This window comes from Cetorhinus maximus, chromosome 29 (genome assembly GCF_964194155.1).
Source record: "Cetorhinus maximus chromosome 29, sCetMax3.hap1.1, whole genome shotgun sequence".
In the NCBI taxonomy this organism is placed as follows: Eukaryota; Metazoa; Chordata; class Chondrichthyes; order Lamniformes; family Cetorhinidae; genus Cetorhinus; species Cetorhinus maximus.
The window spans coordinates 1,572,276-1,590,661 of record NC_135907.1 but is presented as its reverse complement, the minus strand read 5'-3'; the positions used below and the strand labels follow the sequence as shown (position 1 = coordinate 1,590,661).

Genomic DNA, 18,386 nt, shown 5'->3' with positions numbered 1-18,386 from the left:
CCTCAACTGAAGGCCTGGGGAACCCGCTGCACTGCACCGTTCTCTCCCGGCCTGAGTCGGAAGGTCGGGTGAGAAGGGAGCGGCTGCATTTCAAGGTAAAAATACTCGGAGCGGAGTGGCAATCCCACTCTGAGCACCACTCTGCGGAAACTCTTTCGAGTTATCAACAGTCACAGATTGCAACTCTTTCGAGTACAATCACAGTTCTTGGTTTCCGGGAGTGGGACATGAACCCACAACCCTCTGATTCAAAGGCGAGGGTGCTATGAACTGAGCCACAGCTGACACCTCTCTGCGGAAGTTACAGTTCTGAGCGTACCTTTGTAACCTTGGCTTGCCTCTAACTGCATGAACCTGTACCATTCTGGTTAGAACTAGTAAAGATTGATAAGCTGTCGGGGAGTTTGAGAACCTTCTTACGTAGGAACGTAATAATTTAGGCGTCAACATCAGATGCTCAGGGCCAATTATTAATCAGTTCTGTGCCCTGGTAACTGGTGAATTGGCTCAAGTAGTTAGTAAAGGAGGGGAATAATTCATTATTTAGGGCAGGCTTATCCATCGCACAGCCCGCAGGCCACAAAGCCATTCTATGTGCCCCCCCACCACCCCCCCCGGAGTCACTTTTCAAAACGCTGGTAAGAAGTGAAGTTCAAGATTCTGCACGGGGCTGCTCCCCCATTGCGAGTGAGCCTATCAGCAGCAAAGAGTGGGAGAGAAGCAGGCTGTGATCGCAGGAGCAGTGAACACTGACGGCTGTACGTGGAGGGAAAAGGAGACGATAGCAGGAGGGGGAAAGAGAGAGTGAGGGGCCCCCGAGAGGCTGTGGGGTGCATGGGGCAGAGAGAGAGAGAGAGGCGGCTGGATATGTTTCGGGGGAGGGGTGAAGTGACTGGTTGTGGGGGGACGTGAGAGTGTGAGAGAAAGAATTGTGAGAGTCTGTGTGTAACAGAGATTGTGTGTGTGTGAGAGAGTGTGTGTGTGAGACAGAGATTGTGAGTGAGAGAATGTGAGTGTGTGTGTAAGAGACGGAGAGTGTGTATGTGTGTGAGAGAGAGATTGTGAGTGAGAGAAAGAATGTGAGTGTGTGTGTGTCTGTCTGGTTCACCCCCAGCCTCAGGATTCTCACTCATCCCCACCTACCAACGCATACTCACACCCACACTCACAGTGGGTGAGGATGAATGAGTGACCACCCTGAGACTGGGAGTGAGCTGGACACACACACACTCACTCAACCCTTTCACACTCTAATGGTCATCTTGATTAATTACTTTTTTAAAATGATAATTATAAATATAATTTATAATTATAATTGCTTTGACGTTGCTTTATTTTTGCTTGGCAAGTTGTTTCGTTTGTTCATGCCTCCTCATGTTTAATGCTGTGCCAAACCTTATCTTTCCGAAATTTACTCATTGGCCCTTGAGTGGGAAAAAATTGGAAATGTGGCCACCCCCCCGCGCAGAAGGTTGGACAAGCCTCGGTTAGTAAGTAGGTTGAAACCATGTTCTTTGTAGCATGGAGAAAACAGATCCAAACAGAGGGACTACCTCTACCCAGGATCTGAGAGTATGAGAAGCCTGAACATGGTACAGGAATCCAAAGAGACCACAAGAGTTTAAGAAGTCAGGAATAGAAATTTTCAAGACAAGTCCTGTCCGGGTTTTTGTCTGCTCTGTTGTCCATAGTCGAACAGGGACCTATAACCTGATACACTGTTTTAATTACTGCCCCCCAGCCTATTAAACCACCTTTAATGCTGAATAAATCTTTCCATTCTGCTACAATTTGAGTCTTGCTGTTGACTTATTTATCATGCCCGAAATTCCTTAGAGCAATGGGTGTGAATCGTGTTATGGATTTTAATGCCTCCCCCTGAGCAGGGTTTGATATTCTTTAGAAGGGCACTGTTGATAATGCAGCATTCCAATCTTGGTACCAGCCTAGAACACCAGCCTAGATTATGCACGCAAATTCAGGGGCAGGGCTCAAATCAGTAGTTGCCTGTCCCAAAAGCGAGTGCGCTAAAAACTAAAGCAATACTGGCCGAGCCTGGGAGAGGTTCACCCACTCCCTCAAACATGCCAGGTAAGGAGCTTAAGAATCACACTGGGCTGAGTTTAACCCTTACAGTGGCACTGAAACCAGCTGAGAAGCTGTTGCAGAATAAAACTTTAAATTTCCCAAAAAACATCCGTGACAGGAAAACAGAAACAAATTTTCAAATATTTTACTTTTACAATAATCCATCTGCAACATTGAATTATTTTAACTTCTCCATAAATGAAGTCACAGACCCTGACCTGTACACAACCACTTCTTTAAAGGAGCAGTTAATTTAGAAAAATAAAATTGAAGATTTCATTCTGGGAGCCACACCCGTGCTCAGATATAATCTCAGATGGCTGCACGTCTTGTCCTCTGTACGGGAGGTGAGCACCTGTATTATGGAACTACAAGGGGGGAGCTGTGGAGCTCTGAGGGTGGTGCTGTGCTGCTGCGGGGGAGCTGCAGTGGCGCTGCGGGGGAGCTGCAGTGGTGTTGCGAGGTGGCTGCGGGGGAGCTGCAGTGGTGTTGTGAGGTGGCTGCAGTGGCGCTGCGGGGGAGCTGCAGTGGTGTTGCGAGGTGGCTGCGGGGGAGCTGCAGTGGTGTTGCGAGGGGGCTGCAGTGGTGCTCTGAGGTTGGAGCTGTGGAACTCAAGGCAGCTGCGATGGAGCTCCAAGTGTGCTGCAGTGGAGTTCAATAGGTACTGCAACTTCGAGGAAGCTACAAGAATGTTAAGAGCATGGTGCTATTAAACTCTGAGTGAGCTGCAGTGGTGATCCGAAGATCATGATGTGGAACTCCGAGGAAGCTGCAGTGGAGCTCCAAGAGATGAAGAGAGAAAGTAGGCAAGAAAGTACTCAAATAACTCCCCAGTAAACTCCTCCCTCTTCTTACTTATGAAAAATACAGTCAACCAAAATAAGGATTGGAGGTTGGTTAGTGTGTTAAGGGAGTGTGATAAAAGATGGTTTGTAGACAACTGCCCAGTGAATTCTTAACCTCAGAGTAACCCTAGCCTCTTTCACCCAGAACAGGCTGGAGGGGCTGAAGGGCCTGCTCCTGTTTCTGGCGACAGGTCATTGATGTGATACGTTAACTAAGATGCTGCCTGAACTGCTGAGGATTGCCGACATCTTCTGTTTTTAATCTTGTTCCTATTGTGGGGCTGTCAAAAGTTGGGAGGTTGGCCCACAGGTTCATCTGCTGCAGCCAATTCAAGTGAGGTCCCGAAACCTCATTATTGCTTTGTACTTTCCAGATTTAGGTTAATCTTCACGACACTGTGCTGCTGTATCCAACTGCACCTGCCTGTTTCTCCCTCGATGTGCAGTAAATAGAAACTAGCTCACTAGGAGTACAAGTGTACTTTAACCAGGTGTTTCTAAGTAAAGAGGGCAGTCAAGGTTCATTATATTAGCCATGGGCAGTGCTAGTTGGTAGTTAATAGGTAACTTGTTGCTGTAACCAATTTCAAGGCTTCCCCACCACCCCACAAACCCTTGTAAAAATAATGAGGAAAATAAAGTTCAGACATGACAATGACTTGCCAACACAGGGTTTGGGTAGATGTGAGTGGGTTACAGGTGGTTTGTACAATACTAATTATTAAAAAAAAACTGTGAAAAATTCAGGAGATACAAAAATATCCTGTGCAGGTTTCTGAGTTTCTTGTCAGTGAGGGTCGGTATATCCTGGAGATCTCAGAAGGGAACTCTGTGCCGTCCTCATTACGCAGAGAAGCCCAGGATGGTCAGAGTCACAGAGAGGCTTTCACCTTGTCAGAGCGAGTCTTGGTTCTGTTATGTTTGGATCAGAGCTCATTTGGATACTTGCTGCTACTAGGATTGTAGCTTTACTGTTTCCGTGATTGTGAGGCTTCAGTTACGCGGAGAAGGCCGGGTGTGCATTTCCCCAGCTAAACCCGACCGCGTCTCCACTGCTGGTGCAGGCCCGGCCATCGCCTGGACTCAGGTCCGGTCACTTCTCAGCAAAGTGGCCGGTGATGGCATCAATCAGCTCTTGTTTCTTGCTGCCCTTCAGCCCGTACTGTTTACAGACCTCCTTCAGCACCGGCACCGTCAGCTTGCCCAGTGTCCCACTCCGCAGATACTGCCTGACCTCATCCACCCCCAGTGATGCCTCCACTTTCGGTTTCTTCTCCGCTCCCCCAGCTGTGTTGCCTGATCACAGAAAACAGCAGTTCACACTTTAATTCTTTAGACAGTCACTGTGAAAATTCTCAGTGCCAAAGCTCTACAATGGCCCCATGCTTGAATATTCAGCTGACAACAAGTGCAACCATTCAACTCCACTTAAGAACAATTACACCTGCCGATTGTTTTTAAGGAACAGTATAACAATAATCATTCTTGAGATGCGGGCATCGCTGTCGTTTATTACCCAGCCTTAGTTGCCGTGAATCGGGCAGTTTTGATACTACTGAGTGGCTTGCCAGGTTACTTTAGGGAGCATTCAACAGTCAACCACATTGGGGTGGGACTGGAGTCACATAGAGGGCAGACTGGATAAACATAGCACGTTTCCTTCCGCAACGGACATGAATTGGGCAGTCGGATCTTTTTCCGACAATCTGACAGGTTTGTGGTCACTTATACCGTTTATCGGTTGAAAAAAAAACACTAGATTAGAATTCTCGAACTGCCATAGTGGGATTTGAACCTATTTTCTCTGGATTTGAGTATCGCCGGAAAAAAAGCGACAGGCTGTTGAAGTTTTCTGTCTTGCACTCATCAGGGACAGAGACAAGAATGCCAAATTTCAAAGGGAGCCACAATTTATACTGCATGAGAAAAGGGTGCTGATTGGTTGAGGCGTTACCATGCAGAATGCACCAGGGAGCTATTGTCCCCCTCAAGCTTCTGTTTAATTCAAAAAACGTGCAATGTCTGGACATGTTCCTCTTGCTTGCAGAGGCCCTGTGTATGAATATATGTGGCTTCTAGCAAATATAAGTGAGCTACATTGTGAGCCTGACTGATAACCTTAAATTATTGCTCCCTTTAAAATCTGGCATCCTTGTGTCTGTCCTGATGAGTGCAAGATGAAAATCTTCAACAGCATGTCTCTTTTTTCAGCAATACTCAAGTTCTGTATAACCAAGCAACTATTTGTTCCCTGGATTCCCTGGAGTAACACAGCCACAACATTACATTCCAATCACTGCCCCAGCTGAGATGAGCAGGATTGGAAACTGAGAAAGACCATTAGGACGAATAAAGTGGTTTCCTGCTATCAATTCCCTTGTTGGTGCCAGCCTGGGGCTTAGCGCTAGCACCCTTCCCTCCGATTGTCGGTTCAAGCCCCACTCAGAGGTCCGAGAACAGATTTGACACTCCAGTGCAGTACTGAGAGAGTGGCAGCACTGTCAAGAGGAGCCATCTTTCAGATGAGACCGATAGCGTCTCTGCCCTCTCAGGTAGGCGTGAAAGATCCTATGGCATTATTTCGAAGAAGAACTGAGGAGTTCTCCCCGGTGTCCTGACCAATATTTACCCCTCAACCAAAATAAAATAGATTATCTGGTCATTAATCACATGATAATGATGGGAACTTGCTGTTTGCAAAGTAACTGTCACGTTACCAACATTATATTGTGAATATCTAGTTCGTCATTCGTATGTTTTGAAAGTATAACTTTAGTTTTAGGAATTAAAGTTTTAATTGTAGATAAATGGGGCATTTAGTTGCGGAACTGCTAAACAAAATTCTGATATAAATACAACTCAAACAAGCCTGGGTTTATTACACTTAAAAGGTAGCCTGTGTTTATTCAATAAGGTTAGAGCAGACAGTGGGAACACTTGAACAATGGACAATCTATTGATAGGCTTGTGGTACAGCCAGAGAGACTCCACTTACTCCGATAAAATATTTAAATTATCCATGTAGTTCCCAGATGAAAGGAGTTTTGGGGCAAGTTAAGTCAACAAGGGAGTTTCTCGATAGGGACAGAAATTCTGGAGATAGGGTCATAACTCCACTAATAATATAAATTATCCATATGGGTTACGGAATCAAAGAGTTTTGTTGAAGGTAAAATAATTGATTTACATTTCTGTTTGAGGACATGGCACGTTGTCATAAAGATGGGCTGTGGGGATAGAAGGTTATCTTGTTCATCTGGGTATCTGTTCAGAAACCAGGCTGTTGTAGTTTTGCTTTGGTGTAGACTACATCTCACTGAGAGGAGGGAGCCAACAGGAGATGACCGTTAGCCAGGCCTGACTTTAAGCAGAGAAAATACAAACTTTATTGTCCATCGCATGGAATGCAGATGGGGCTCGAGCTCAGTTTGGATTTCGTGAGGGGGAGAAAGCAGCTGAAAGATTTGTAATGTGTAACGAGTGCAAGAAAGCTGCAGTGGTCCTCACAGAGCCTTGTGGTAGAAAGTAGTCAGCAGGGCTAGCTTGGAAGCTCTGAGGAAGCACTGGGTATCTGCCAGGAGCCAGAACAAGGAGCTGAGGCATCCATTGTTGTAAGGTATTAAATAAAGTTTGGAGGGTCGGTTAGTCAAAAAAGCTAATGGAAGGATCTCCATTGAATCTTACCTCAGAAAATATCTAGAACACTGAGGAGAAATAAAGTGAATTCCGGAGGGTTGTGGCAGACCTGGCGGGTTGGACCCTACAGAGGTGAATAAACCTTCAATATTCTTGTAACGTATAGGGGAATTCTTTGGTGGGGGTGGAGTGCAAAGTCGAACCGTGTTCATAGCATAATTATAAACTATAGTGTTAAGTTAATAGTGTTTGCTTTGTTTAATTCTAATGTACAATGAAGTTTGTTTTTGTTTAAAAACGTGAAATCTTCTGGGGTGATTATGAAGAGGTGATGATGGGGGTGCCGAGGGTCGAGTTTGGGTGTGGATAGAGGGAGCTGGGGTGGGGGACGGAGAGTGGGAGCTCAGGGTGCGGAGAAGGGGAGCTGGAGGTGCAGAGAAGGGTAGCTAGGGGTCAGAGGGGTGATTGACTGTAAAGTGCTTTGCAATGTCCTGAGGCCGTGAAAGGTACTATAGAAATGCAATTCTTTCTTTCTTCCAATGTTCAGCTGATTCAGCTCTGACAGAGAATTGGGCAGGGACTTCCTTGCCTCAGTTCTATCCTGAGAGGTGCAATTTCCTGACACAATGTTTAATTTGCTCCTCTTTCCTGAGCACTCACCGAGCTTCCTCTTCTGATGGCTCTTTGCCTCTGGGTTATAGTCGGGAGGATAAACCAGTGCATTGAATTCTTCTGCCAGCTGTCCGATTCTCCTGTCCATAACATCCGTCTTTGGCACTGTGTGGGGAAATGATTATTTACATTCCTCTGTCCAGCTCCCCATCTCCGCACCCCCAACTCCCCCTCTCCGCACCCCCAGCTCCCCCTCTCCGCACCCCCAGCTCCCCCTCTCCGCACCCCCAGCTCCCCCTCTCCGCACCCCCAGCTCCCCCTCTCCGCACCCCCAGCTCCCCCTCTCCGCACCCCCAGCTCCCCCTCTCCGCACCCCCAGCTCCCCCTCTCCGCACCCCCAGCTCCCCCTCTCCGCACCCCCAGCTCCCCCTCTCCGCACCCCCAGCTCCCCCTCTCCGCACCCCCAGCTCCCCCTCTCCGCACCCCCAGCTCCCCCTCTCCGCACCCCCAGCTCCCCCTCTCCGCACCCCCAGCTCCCCCTCTCCGCACCCCCAGCTCCCCCTCTCCGCACCCCCAGCTCCCCCTCTCCGCACCCCCAGCTCCCCCTCTCCGCACCCCCAGCTCCCCCTCTCCGCTCCCCCAGCTCCCCCTCTCCGCACCCCCAGCTCCCCCTCTCCGCACCCCCAGCTCCCCCTCTCCGCACCCCCAGCTCCCCCTCTCCGCACCCCCAGCTCCCCCTCTCCGCACCCCCAGCTCCCCCTCTCCGCACCCCCAGCTCCCCCTCTCCGCTCCCCCAGCTCCCCCTCTCCGCTCCCCCAGCTCCCCCTCTCCGCACCCCCAGCTCCCCCTCTCCGCACCCCCAGCTCCCCCTCTCCGCACCCCCAGCTCCCCCTCTCCGCACCCCCAGCTCCCCCTCTCCGCACCCCCAGCTCCCCCTCTCCGCACCCCCAGCTCCCCCTCTCCGCACCCCCAGCTCCCCCTCTCCGCACCCCCAGCTCCCCCTCTCCGCACCCCCAGCTCCCCCTCTCCGCACCCCCAGCTCCCCTCTCCACACCCCCAGGCTCCCCGTCTCCGCCTCCCAGTTCATCCTTCTTCACCAAACCGCTCCCCCCACCTTCATCAGCCTGCTGCTCTCTTCATGCCCCCAGCAAACCCTCTCTGCCCCCACAGCTGGATCCAACGCTCACCCGATATTCACACTGGCCCAGGGGCCCTTAATCCAATTGGAAAATATCACCACTGTGCTGTCCTGTGGAGGTCAGCTAACCTGTTACAGACGCCAGGTAGAACCTGGGCTTCTCTAGACTGTGAGATCATGATCACAAATCCCTCCTGTAGCTGAGCAGTCAATAGAAGCTTCACAACCAGATACTCACACGTCAGGTCCTCCATTCCTTCTGGTTCCTTTAAATCGAGCGCCAATGCCTCCAGATTACGGAAATGCCGCTGAATTACCGGATTTTCAAAGCTCTCGGGCCTGTTGCCAGAGGAACAGAAAAAGTCAGTTTTGTTGAATGGAAACGTTGCAGGAATTTCCCATTCACTGCGCGGGGACGTGTAACCTTTAGCGGTAATGTTAGCTGTGGGTAATCTTTTCCAATGTTTGGCACCCAGTATCAGCGTCCAGCGCCCTTAGGTTTGGGTTATGGCTGGGCCACACAGTGAGTGAACCTCCCTCGGCACTGCTCCAACATCAGCAGGATGGCCCAGTATTATCACCAGACAGATTTATCACACCAAGTCAAAGTGACGGGGGCAGCAGAGGGATTTTATTCTTGTGCGATGCACTTCTCAAGTGACACTCTCTTTTTATTAATTTATGGGATACGGGCGTCACTGGCTGGGCCCAGCATTTATTGCCCATCCCTAATTGCCCTTGAGAAGGTGGTGGTGAGTTGCCTTCTGGAACCACTGCAGTCCATGTGGTGTAGGTACACCCACAGTGCTGTTAGGGAGGGAGTTCCAGGATTTTGACCCAGCAACAGTGAAGGAACGGCGATATATTTCCAAGTCAGGATGGTGAGTGACTTGGAGGGGAACTTCCAGGTGGTGGTGTTCTATCTGCAGACCTTGTCCTTCTAGATGATAGAGGTCATGAGTTTGGGAGGTGTTGTCTAAGGAGCCTTGGTGAGCTTCTGCAGTGCATCTTGTAGATGGTACACACTGCTGTTACTGTGCGTCGGTGGTGGAGGTAGTGAATGTTTGTGGATGTGGTGCCAAACAAGAGGGCTGCTTTGTCCTGGATGGTGTTGAGCTTCTTGTTGTTGGAGCTGCACTCATCCAGGCAAGTAGGGGATATTCCATCACAGTCCTGACTTGTGCCTTGTAGATGGTGGACAGGCTCTGGGGAGTCAGGAGGTGAGTTACAGAGGATTCCTAGCCTCTGACCTGTTCTTGTAGCCACAGTGTTTATATAGCTAGTCCAGTTCGGTTTCTAGTCAATGGAAACCCCCAGGATGTTGATATTGGAGGATTCAGTGGTGGTAGTGCCATTCAATGTCAAGGGACGACAGTTAGATTCTCTCTTGTTGGAGATGGTCATTGCCTGGCACTTGTGTGGTGTGAATGTTACTTGCCACTTGTCAGCCCAAACCTGGATATTGTCCCGGACTTGCTGCATTTGGACATGGACTGCTTCAGTATCTGAGGAGTTGCGAATGGTGCTGAACATTGTGCAATCTTCAGTGAACATCCCCACTTCTGACCTTATGATGGAAGGAAGGTCATTGATGAAGCAGCTGAAGATGTTTGGGCCAAGGACACTACTCTGAGGAACTCCTGCAGTGATGTCCTGGAGCTGAGATGATTGACCTTCAACAACCACAACCATCTTTCTTTGTGCTAGGTATGATTCCAACCAGTGGAGAGTTTTCCCCCGATTCCCATTGACTCCAGTTTTGCCAGGGCTCCATGATGCCACACTCGGTCAAATGCTGCCTTGATGTCAAGGGCAGTCACTCTCACCTCACCTCGGGAGTTCAGCTCTTTTGTCCATGTTTGAACTAAAGCTGTAATGAGGTCAGGAGCTGAGTGGTCCTGGCGGAACCCAAACTGAGCGTCAGTGAGCAGGTTATTGCTGAGTATGCGCCGCTTGATAGCACTGTTAATGACCCCTTCCATTACTTTACTGATGATGGAGAGTAGACTGATGGGGCAGTAACTGGTTGGGTTGGATTTGTCCTGCTTTTTGTGTACAGGACATACCTGGACAATTTTCCACACTGCTGGGTCAGTGTTAGTGTTGTAGCTGTACTGGAACAGCTTAGGCTAGGGGCACGGCAAATTCTGGGGCACAAGTCTTCAGTACTATTGCTGGAATATTGTCAGGGCCCATGGCCTTTGCAGTATCCAGTGTCTTCAACCGTTTCCTTATATCACGTGGAGTGAATCGAATTGGCTGAAGACTGGCATGTATGATGCTGGGGACCTCCGGAGGAGACCGAGATGGATCATCCACTCGGCACTTTTGGCTGAACATTGTTGCTAATGCTTCAGCATTATCTTTAGCACTGCTGTGCTGGGCTCCCCCATCATTGAGGATGGGGATATTTGTGGAGCCTCCTCCTCCAGTGAGTTGTTTAATTGTCCACCACCATTCACAACTGGATGTGGCAGGACTGCAGAGATTAGATCTGATCAGTTGGTTGTGGGATCGCTTAGCTCCGTCTATCACTTGCTGCTTATGCTGACTGGCACGCAAGTAGTCCTGTGTTATAGCTTCACCAGGTTGACACCTCATTTTGAGGCAAGCCTGGTACCAGGTAGGTATTTCAAACACCTCAAATTGCTCCCTATTGTCAGTGATAGATCTATAAGGAAGTAAAATTTTGTACACAGCAGGATCTTACGGGCACAACGGGATCTGTTTTTGGTGATGGTTGAAGGATGAATGTTGGTCAGTAGACCATGAGAGCTCCCTGCCTTCCTTTGAGCATGGTAGCAATGTCAGTGCTAGAACTAGTCAGTGAGTCAGAAGGTTGTGGGCTCAAGTCCAGAGCCTTGGGTGCAAAATCTAGGCTGACACTCCAGTGAAATGTTGAGGGGGTGCTGGACTGTCGGAGATGTTGCCTTCTGTTCTCTCAGGTACATGTAAAAGATCCCATGGGACTATTTCAAAAAAGAGCAGGGGAGTTCTTTCCCTTGCACAGAGCTAGCACAAACACAATGGCCCGAATGGCCTCTTTCTTTGTTGTAACCGTTCTATGTTTTACCCTTCAAACAACACCTAAAATGAGATGATCTGGTCATTTATCTCATTGCTGTTTGTGGGAGCTGACTGTGCGCAAATTGGTTTCTGGCTTTCCTACGTTACAATAGCGACTGCACTTCACAGTTATTTCACAGTTCTGAGATTCGGAAAGGTGCTATATAGAATAAAAATTGTTCTATCTTTCCAGAGATCCTAGATTATGTACTTAAAACCTAGTCGTGAGATTTGGATCCACGATCTTCTGACTCAGAAGGGAAGAATGTTAACAGCTGAGCCAAGCTAAGAGGGTCAATCCGTTACAATAGTGACACTTTCTAAGTGGGATGTCCAGAGGGGTTCCAATATAAATGCAAATTTCCTTTCTATATTATGATGGAAAATACTCCCTCTGGGAACATAAGAACTAGGGGCAGGAGTAGGTAATTCAGCCCCTCGAGCCTGCCCCGCCATTCATTACAATCACGGCTGATCTCATTTCGGCCTCTACTCCAATTTCCCGCCCTCTCCCCATAACCTTTCAACCCATTACTAATTAAAAATCTGTCTATCTCCTCCTTAAATTTATTCAGCGTCCCGGCATCCACTGCACTCTGAGGTAGTGAATTCCACAGATTCACGACCCTTTGAGAAAAGTAATTCCTCCTCATCTCTGATTTAAATCTACCACTCTTTAGCCTAAAACTATGGCCTCTCGTTCTAGAATGCCCCACAAGGGGAAACATCCGCTCCACGTCCACTTTGTCTATCCCTTTTAGCATCTTATATACCTCAATTAGATCTCCTCTCATCCTTCTAAACTCTAGCGAGCATAGGCCTAAACTGCTCAATCTCTCCTCATAAGACAAGCCCCGTATCTCTGGAATCAATCTAGTGAACCTCCTCTGAGCCGCCTCCAGTGCAACTACATCCTTCCTCAAGTAAGGGGACCAAAACAGTGCACAGTGCTCCAGGTGCGGTCTCACCAATGCCTTGTACAGTTGCAACAACACTTCCCTATTTTTATATTCTATTCCTTTAGCAATAAATGCCAAAATTCCATTTGCCTTCCTTATTACCTGCTGTACCTGCATACTAGCTTTCAGCGATTCATGCACGAGGACACCCAGATCCCTCTGCACTGAAGCATTCTGAAGTTTCTCTCCATTTAAATAATAAGTCACCTTTTTATTCTTCTGAACAAAATGGATAACCTCACACTTATCCACGTTAAACTCCATCTGCCAAATTCTGGCCCATTCACCTAACCTGTCCATATCCATTTGTAAATTTCTTATTTCTACATTGCAACTTACTTTCCCACCTATTTTGGTGTCATCTGCAAATTTAGCCATAGTACCTTCTACCCCTGAATCCAAGTCATTAATATAGATTGTAAATAGTTGGGGCCCAACAATCCAAGTCTACCTCGCCACTGTTATTGTATGGATGAATGTTCAGAACAGGCTCTCACATAGAAACATAGAAACTAGGAGCAGGAGTAGGCCATTCGGCCCTTCGAGCCTGCTCCGCCATTCATTACAACCATGGCTGATCATCCAACTCAATAGCCTGCTCCCGCTTTCTCCCTATATCCTTTGATCCCTTTCGCCCCAAGAGCTATATCTAACTCCTTCTTGAAAACAGACAATGTTTTGGTCTCAACTACTTTCTGTGGTAATGAATTCCACAGGCTCACCACTCTCTGGGTGAAGAAATTTCTCCTCATCTCAGTCCTAAATGGTCTACCCTGTATCCTCAGACTGTGACCCCTGGTTCGGACTCCCCCACCATCGGGAACATCCTTCCTGCATCTACTCTGTCTAGTCCTTTAGAATTTTATAGGTTTCTATGAGATCCCCCCTCATTCTTCTGAATTCCAGCGAATATAATCCTAACCGACTCAATCTCTCCTCATATGTCAGTCCCACCATCCCAGGAATCAGTCTGGTAAACCTTCGCTGCACTCCCTCTATAGCAAGAACATCCTTCCTCAGATAAGGAAACCAAAACTGCACACAATATTCCAGGTGTGGTCTCACCAAGGCCCTGTACAATTGCAGCAAGACATCCCTGCTCCTGTACTCGAATCCTCTCGCTATGAAGGCCAACATACCATTTACCTTCTTTACCGCCTGCTGCACCTGCATGCTTACCTTCAGTGACTGGTGTACGAGGACACCCAGGTCTCGTTGCACATTCCCCTCTCTCAATTTATAGCCATTCAGATAATAATCTGCCTTCCTGTTTTTGCTACCAAAGTGGATAACCTCACATTTATCCAGATTATACTGCATCTGCCATGCATTTGCCCACTCACTCAGCTTGTCCAAATCACACTGAAGCATCTCAGCATCCTCCTCACAGCTCACCCTCCCACCCAGCTTTGTGTCATCTGCAAATTTGGAGATATTACATTTAGTTCTCTTATCTAAATCATTAATATATATTGTGAATAGCTGGGGTCCCAGCACCGATCCCTGTGGTACCCCACTAGTCACAGTTGAACAGTATGAACACTGCACATAGACTGACATTTACTGACATTCTTTTGACAGCCCTGGATGTCTTCATGCACCCAGGAGTAATTTCTATTGGTCAATATATCAGCATACAAACACAGGGAGCAAAAGTCCAACTGCTTCATCAAGCCTGGCTGAGACATCATGAGCAGATATTTTCTAATTGTCCCCACATATGTAGTCTTCTGGGAGAGGCCAAAAAAATTCCCAGCGCCAATGTAGGAAAATATTCTCTTTATTTTCCCACCCTCTCAAGAGATCGCAACCAGTCCAAGAGATCACATGGACCAAAGGCACTTAGAATCCATATGATGTGATCTCTGCCCCAGTCAAGAATTCTTGCTTTCAATTAGAAATTCATCAAGGTTCCTGATATCCAACTCACTCGCACTGAACTGTCACAGCAGTGAAAGAGGGAACTTTCTCCCAGACTGTGAGAGTCGGGATCCCTGTTTCCAAGGTGAAGTGACAATGGAACCCAGTGCAACTTGTCACAGAAATCCCACAGGCTGGTCAGAAACCCACAAAAACTAACACTGCTGTCAAGATGCAGTGGGACACACACACAACTGCCTCGCAGTGATATGGACATCTCTCTTGCTAAGTGAAAAGAGGAAAGTCACAAAGGTCAGGCCTCGTACAGGGCAGGGTGGCCCAGTGAGTGAAGACACTCACCTTTCACCGCTGGGAACTCGGTTCCAAGCTCAACCCAAAGTGACGAATGAAAATCACCTCTGCCTGCTGGGTGTAGATGGAGCAATGGATGAAAATCTCCCTCATTGCTCCACCATTGGCAGCCTGGCCTTCAGCTGCCTAGGTCCAAAATTCTTCCCCCCTCAGGTGTTTCTCATGTGTCGGTGCAGACTCGATGGGCCGAAGGGCCTCTTCTGCACTGTGAGATTCTGTGAAACCTTACACTCCTTTAAGATGCTCCTTAAAACCTGCCTGCATAGCAAAGCTTTGGGGTCTCCTGCCCTAAGAACTTCTTGGAGTCAAACTTCATCCAATTACCCTCCTGCGAAGCACCTCAGGACGTTTTATAACCTGCAAGGTGCTATGTAAATGTAAGCCTTTGCTCTGTTTGAGCTCTGCAGTTTCAATTCCTCCCATTGCTAATAAAAGCAGCTGAGGCACAAAACCATCCTCAGTATGACAATGGCCAAATCAACAACCGTGTTCGTCTTTAATGGTGTGAAACCTCCGACTGACCTGTATTTAAACTTGAGTTTCTGCACCACTAACTTCATCTTCTCGATCTGTTCCTCATCGGCCACTGTCTTCTCCGTATAGTTGATCTTCCGGATATCGTCGGCATAAGGCAAGAAAATCAGGTGGAATCCTGATGTGAAAACGATGGAAAGGTTTGATTTGTACTAAGAATCGGCGAACATTTCGCACCTACACACTGCCTGAGTTAGGAGCTGTGTTTGCCGGGGTGTTTGGAGTCCCAAGATGAACATTCACATTTCCACAGAAATCAGGTCAGAGCTGCCACCAGTAACAGTAGTGGTCTCTCCAATCAGATCCCACAAACCAGTACTGTGTATGCGGGAGGGCTCGGGGTGGGTGGGTGCGGTAATGGTTCCTCAGGGCATTAGGAACCTTCAGGTACTTTAATGTTTTTCAGATGAGACAGAAAACCGAGGTTCCGTTTCCCCTCTCAGGCGGTGGTTAAAGAACAGCAGAGGAGATCTCAATGGTGTCTCAGCCAATAGCTACCCCTCAATCAACATCACTAAAAAAAACTTCCTGCTCATTATCACATGGACTGTTCGTGGGAGTTTGTGCAAATTGGCAGCCGTGTTTCCCGCATTCCAACAGTGTCTGCACGCCAACAATTCATTGGTTGTAAAGTGTTTTGGGAGTCTTTCTTTGTCTTCCACTGCCCTCAGGCAGACAGTGTGAAGTTGGACTGACTCATGGCTGACGCCCAATGCTCAGTTCACTTGAAATGAACAGTGGAGCACACAAATAATGGAAGAAAACCACAAGTGAAGATCCACATCAAAAATCAACCACAATGCCACCATAATACAGGGATACCCACCCTGCCAATATAATGCAGGGATACCCACACTGTAACATAATACAGGGATACCCACCCTGTAACATAATACAGGGATACCCACACTGTAACATAATGCAGGGATACCCACACTGTAACATAATGCAGGGATACCCACACTGTAACATAATACAGGGCTACCCACACTGTAACACAATACAGGGCTACCCACACTGTAACATAATGCAGGGATACCCACCCTGTAACTTAATGCAGGTATACCCACCCTGTAACATAATACAGGGATACCCACACTGTAACATAATGCAGGGCTACCCACACTGTAACATAATACAGGGATACCCACACTGTAACATAATGCAGGGCTACCCACACTGTAACATAATGCAGGGATACCCACACTGTAACATAATACAGGGCTACCCACACTGTAACATAATACAGGGCTACCCACACTGTAACATAATACAGGGATACCCACACTGTAACATAATGCAGGGCTACCCACACTGTAACATAATACAGGGCTACCCACACTGTAACACAATACAGGGATACCCACGCTGTAACATAATACAGGGCTACCCACACTGTAACATAATGCAGGGCTACCCACACTGTAACATAATACAGGGATACCCACACTGTAACATAATGCAGGGATACCCACACTGTAACATAATGCAGGGCTACCCACACTGTAACATAATACAGGGCTACCCACACTGTAACATAATGCAGGGATACCCACCCTGTAACATAATGCAGGGCTACCCACACTGTAACATAATGCAGGGATACCCACCCTGTAACATAATGCAGGGCTACCCACACTGTAACATAATGCAAGGTTTACAGTGATGATAAATGACTCAGAATCAATAAACAATACCACATAGTCAGGGGTCATTCGGCCCATCATGGCCATGCCAGCGCTTTGAAAAAGCTTATCCAATGGGTCTCAATAGCTTCTCTCTCCCCAGCCCTGCAACCTTGTCCTCTTCAAGTATTTATCCACTTTCCTTTTGGAAGTTATTATTCAATCACCTTCAATTTTCAGACATCCAAGGTAGCACCCACTATAACGGAGCTATAGATGCCTGAAGGATCAGCCGTGAGTTAGCTCATCTGAGCCCAAGTCCAGGCCGTGGTGCTCTCTGGCCTCAGTGCCTCTGGGTCCCGGAGGCCACGCTCCAGTTCTCTTACTGTGTGTGGGGTGGGAGGGTGCTCAGGATTGGTAACAGTTATGATGTCCTCCGTTGTTGGGGGTAGAAAATTGAAAATCAAATGTACGTACCCAATCAGTGAGCGATTTGAGGATGGAGACAGTGTCACTGACCTGAAGGGATCGTCTGCACTTTCTGATTGTCCAATTCCTCCTCTTGGGGGACCAACGCCACAAATCGGGGTGGGGTGTTCCTCCGGGGAGTGTACCGGCAAACAGCGTACACTTCCTTCTCCAGGCACTTGGTAAGCAGCGCGCTGAATAAAGTGGTGCTTCCTGTCAGGAATGTGAAAAACAAACACAGCTCAGAAGAACAAACAGATTCGAGCCTGGCCCAAAGGCAAACTACTGTCGAGAAGGGTGAGCAGAGGGACAGACCTCTCTGAGCTGCTCAGCAAGTGGCGAAGATAAAATTCATATTACTTCTGAATCTGCATGAATTTCCTTTATATCTAACCAGAGTAACAGGATTCAGCACCTGTCACCTTTATTCAAAGTGTGAGACCCCTTTGGAAATATTTATCATCCAGAGCAGTGGAGAAAAAAACATTGATGCCATTCAACATGTAACTGAATGCTGTAACAGGAGGGAGTGGACCAGAGGGAACAGGTACAATGAGCACAAAACCATCTTCTCACCTCTAAGCCATCATAATTCTCAGGTAGCATCAAACAATCAGTGACAGATCCCCTCAGGGTAGGGGTATTCTGTACAATGACACATTTGCAGCAGGTTTCTAATATGGTTGCATGGTAAATATATACAATGCCACTAACTCCCCCAGGGTACGATTCTCTCATACAACATGCTGGGGCATTAGCTGCGAATGTTTTAACTCTACATGCTGCCGCTGCAGGCTTCCTCATCATCTCTCTGCACAGACTTGTCATTTCAACCAGCAGCTTATTGAGGATGAAGACTAAACTCTTTGCTCCCCACTCTGCAAACCACACTGGGTAGTGCCTTACCCGTGAGATCAATGGGGAGCAGTAGCTGTGGTTGAAAGTTACCTGCTATCAGTGTCTCCTCTGGGTAAATGAACTGTGAGGGTCTGACGTAGTGATGCTTCTTTAAGAGCGACAATGGCTTGAAACCAATTAGGACCAACCCTGGGTCATCGAACCTCTTCAGTTCCTCAGTTTCTTCTTTCTCCATAACAATCTGCCTGTGTCCATAAACCTGGGGATCAAAACAGACAAGAACAGCCTTAAACCTGCATGAATTTATACAAAAGAGCAAACATCT

The 18,386-nt window shown here is 47.8% G+C and overlaps 1 protein-coding gene across 2 annotated transcripts in view; it reads right to left on the bottom strand.

Annotated features, from left to right (window-relative positions):
- Window positions 1–2,217: 2,217 nt before the first annotated feature.
- Window positions 2,218–18,386, bottom strand: part of xrcc6 (X-ray repair complementing defective repair in Chinese hamster cells 6) — a 36,282-nt gene continuing 20,113 nt past the window's right edge. For both annotated transcript variants that reach the window (XM_078532011.1, XM_078532012.1), the window contains exons 8-13: window positions 18,152–18,320; window positions 17,255–17,416; window positions 15,099–15,228; window positions 8,558–8,658; window positions 7,230–7,346; window positions 2,218–4,229 (exon numbers count right to left, since the gene is read on the bottom strand). In XM_078532011.1, the coding sequence (XP_078388137.1) occupies window positions 4,027–4,229; window positions 7,230–7,346; window positions 8,558–8,658; window positions 15,099–15,228; window positions 17,255–17,416; window positions 18,152–18,320 (882 nt within the window). In that variant the 3' untranslated portion in view covers window positions 2,218–4,026. The remainder of the gene's footprint in view (window positions 4,230–7,229; window positions 7,347–8,557; window positions 8,659–15,098; window positions 15,229–17,254; window positions 17,417–18,151; window positions 18,321–18,386) is intronic.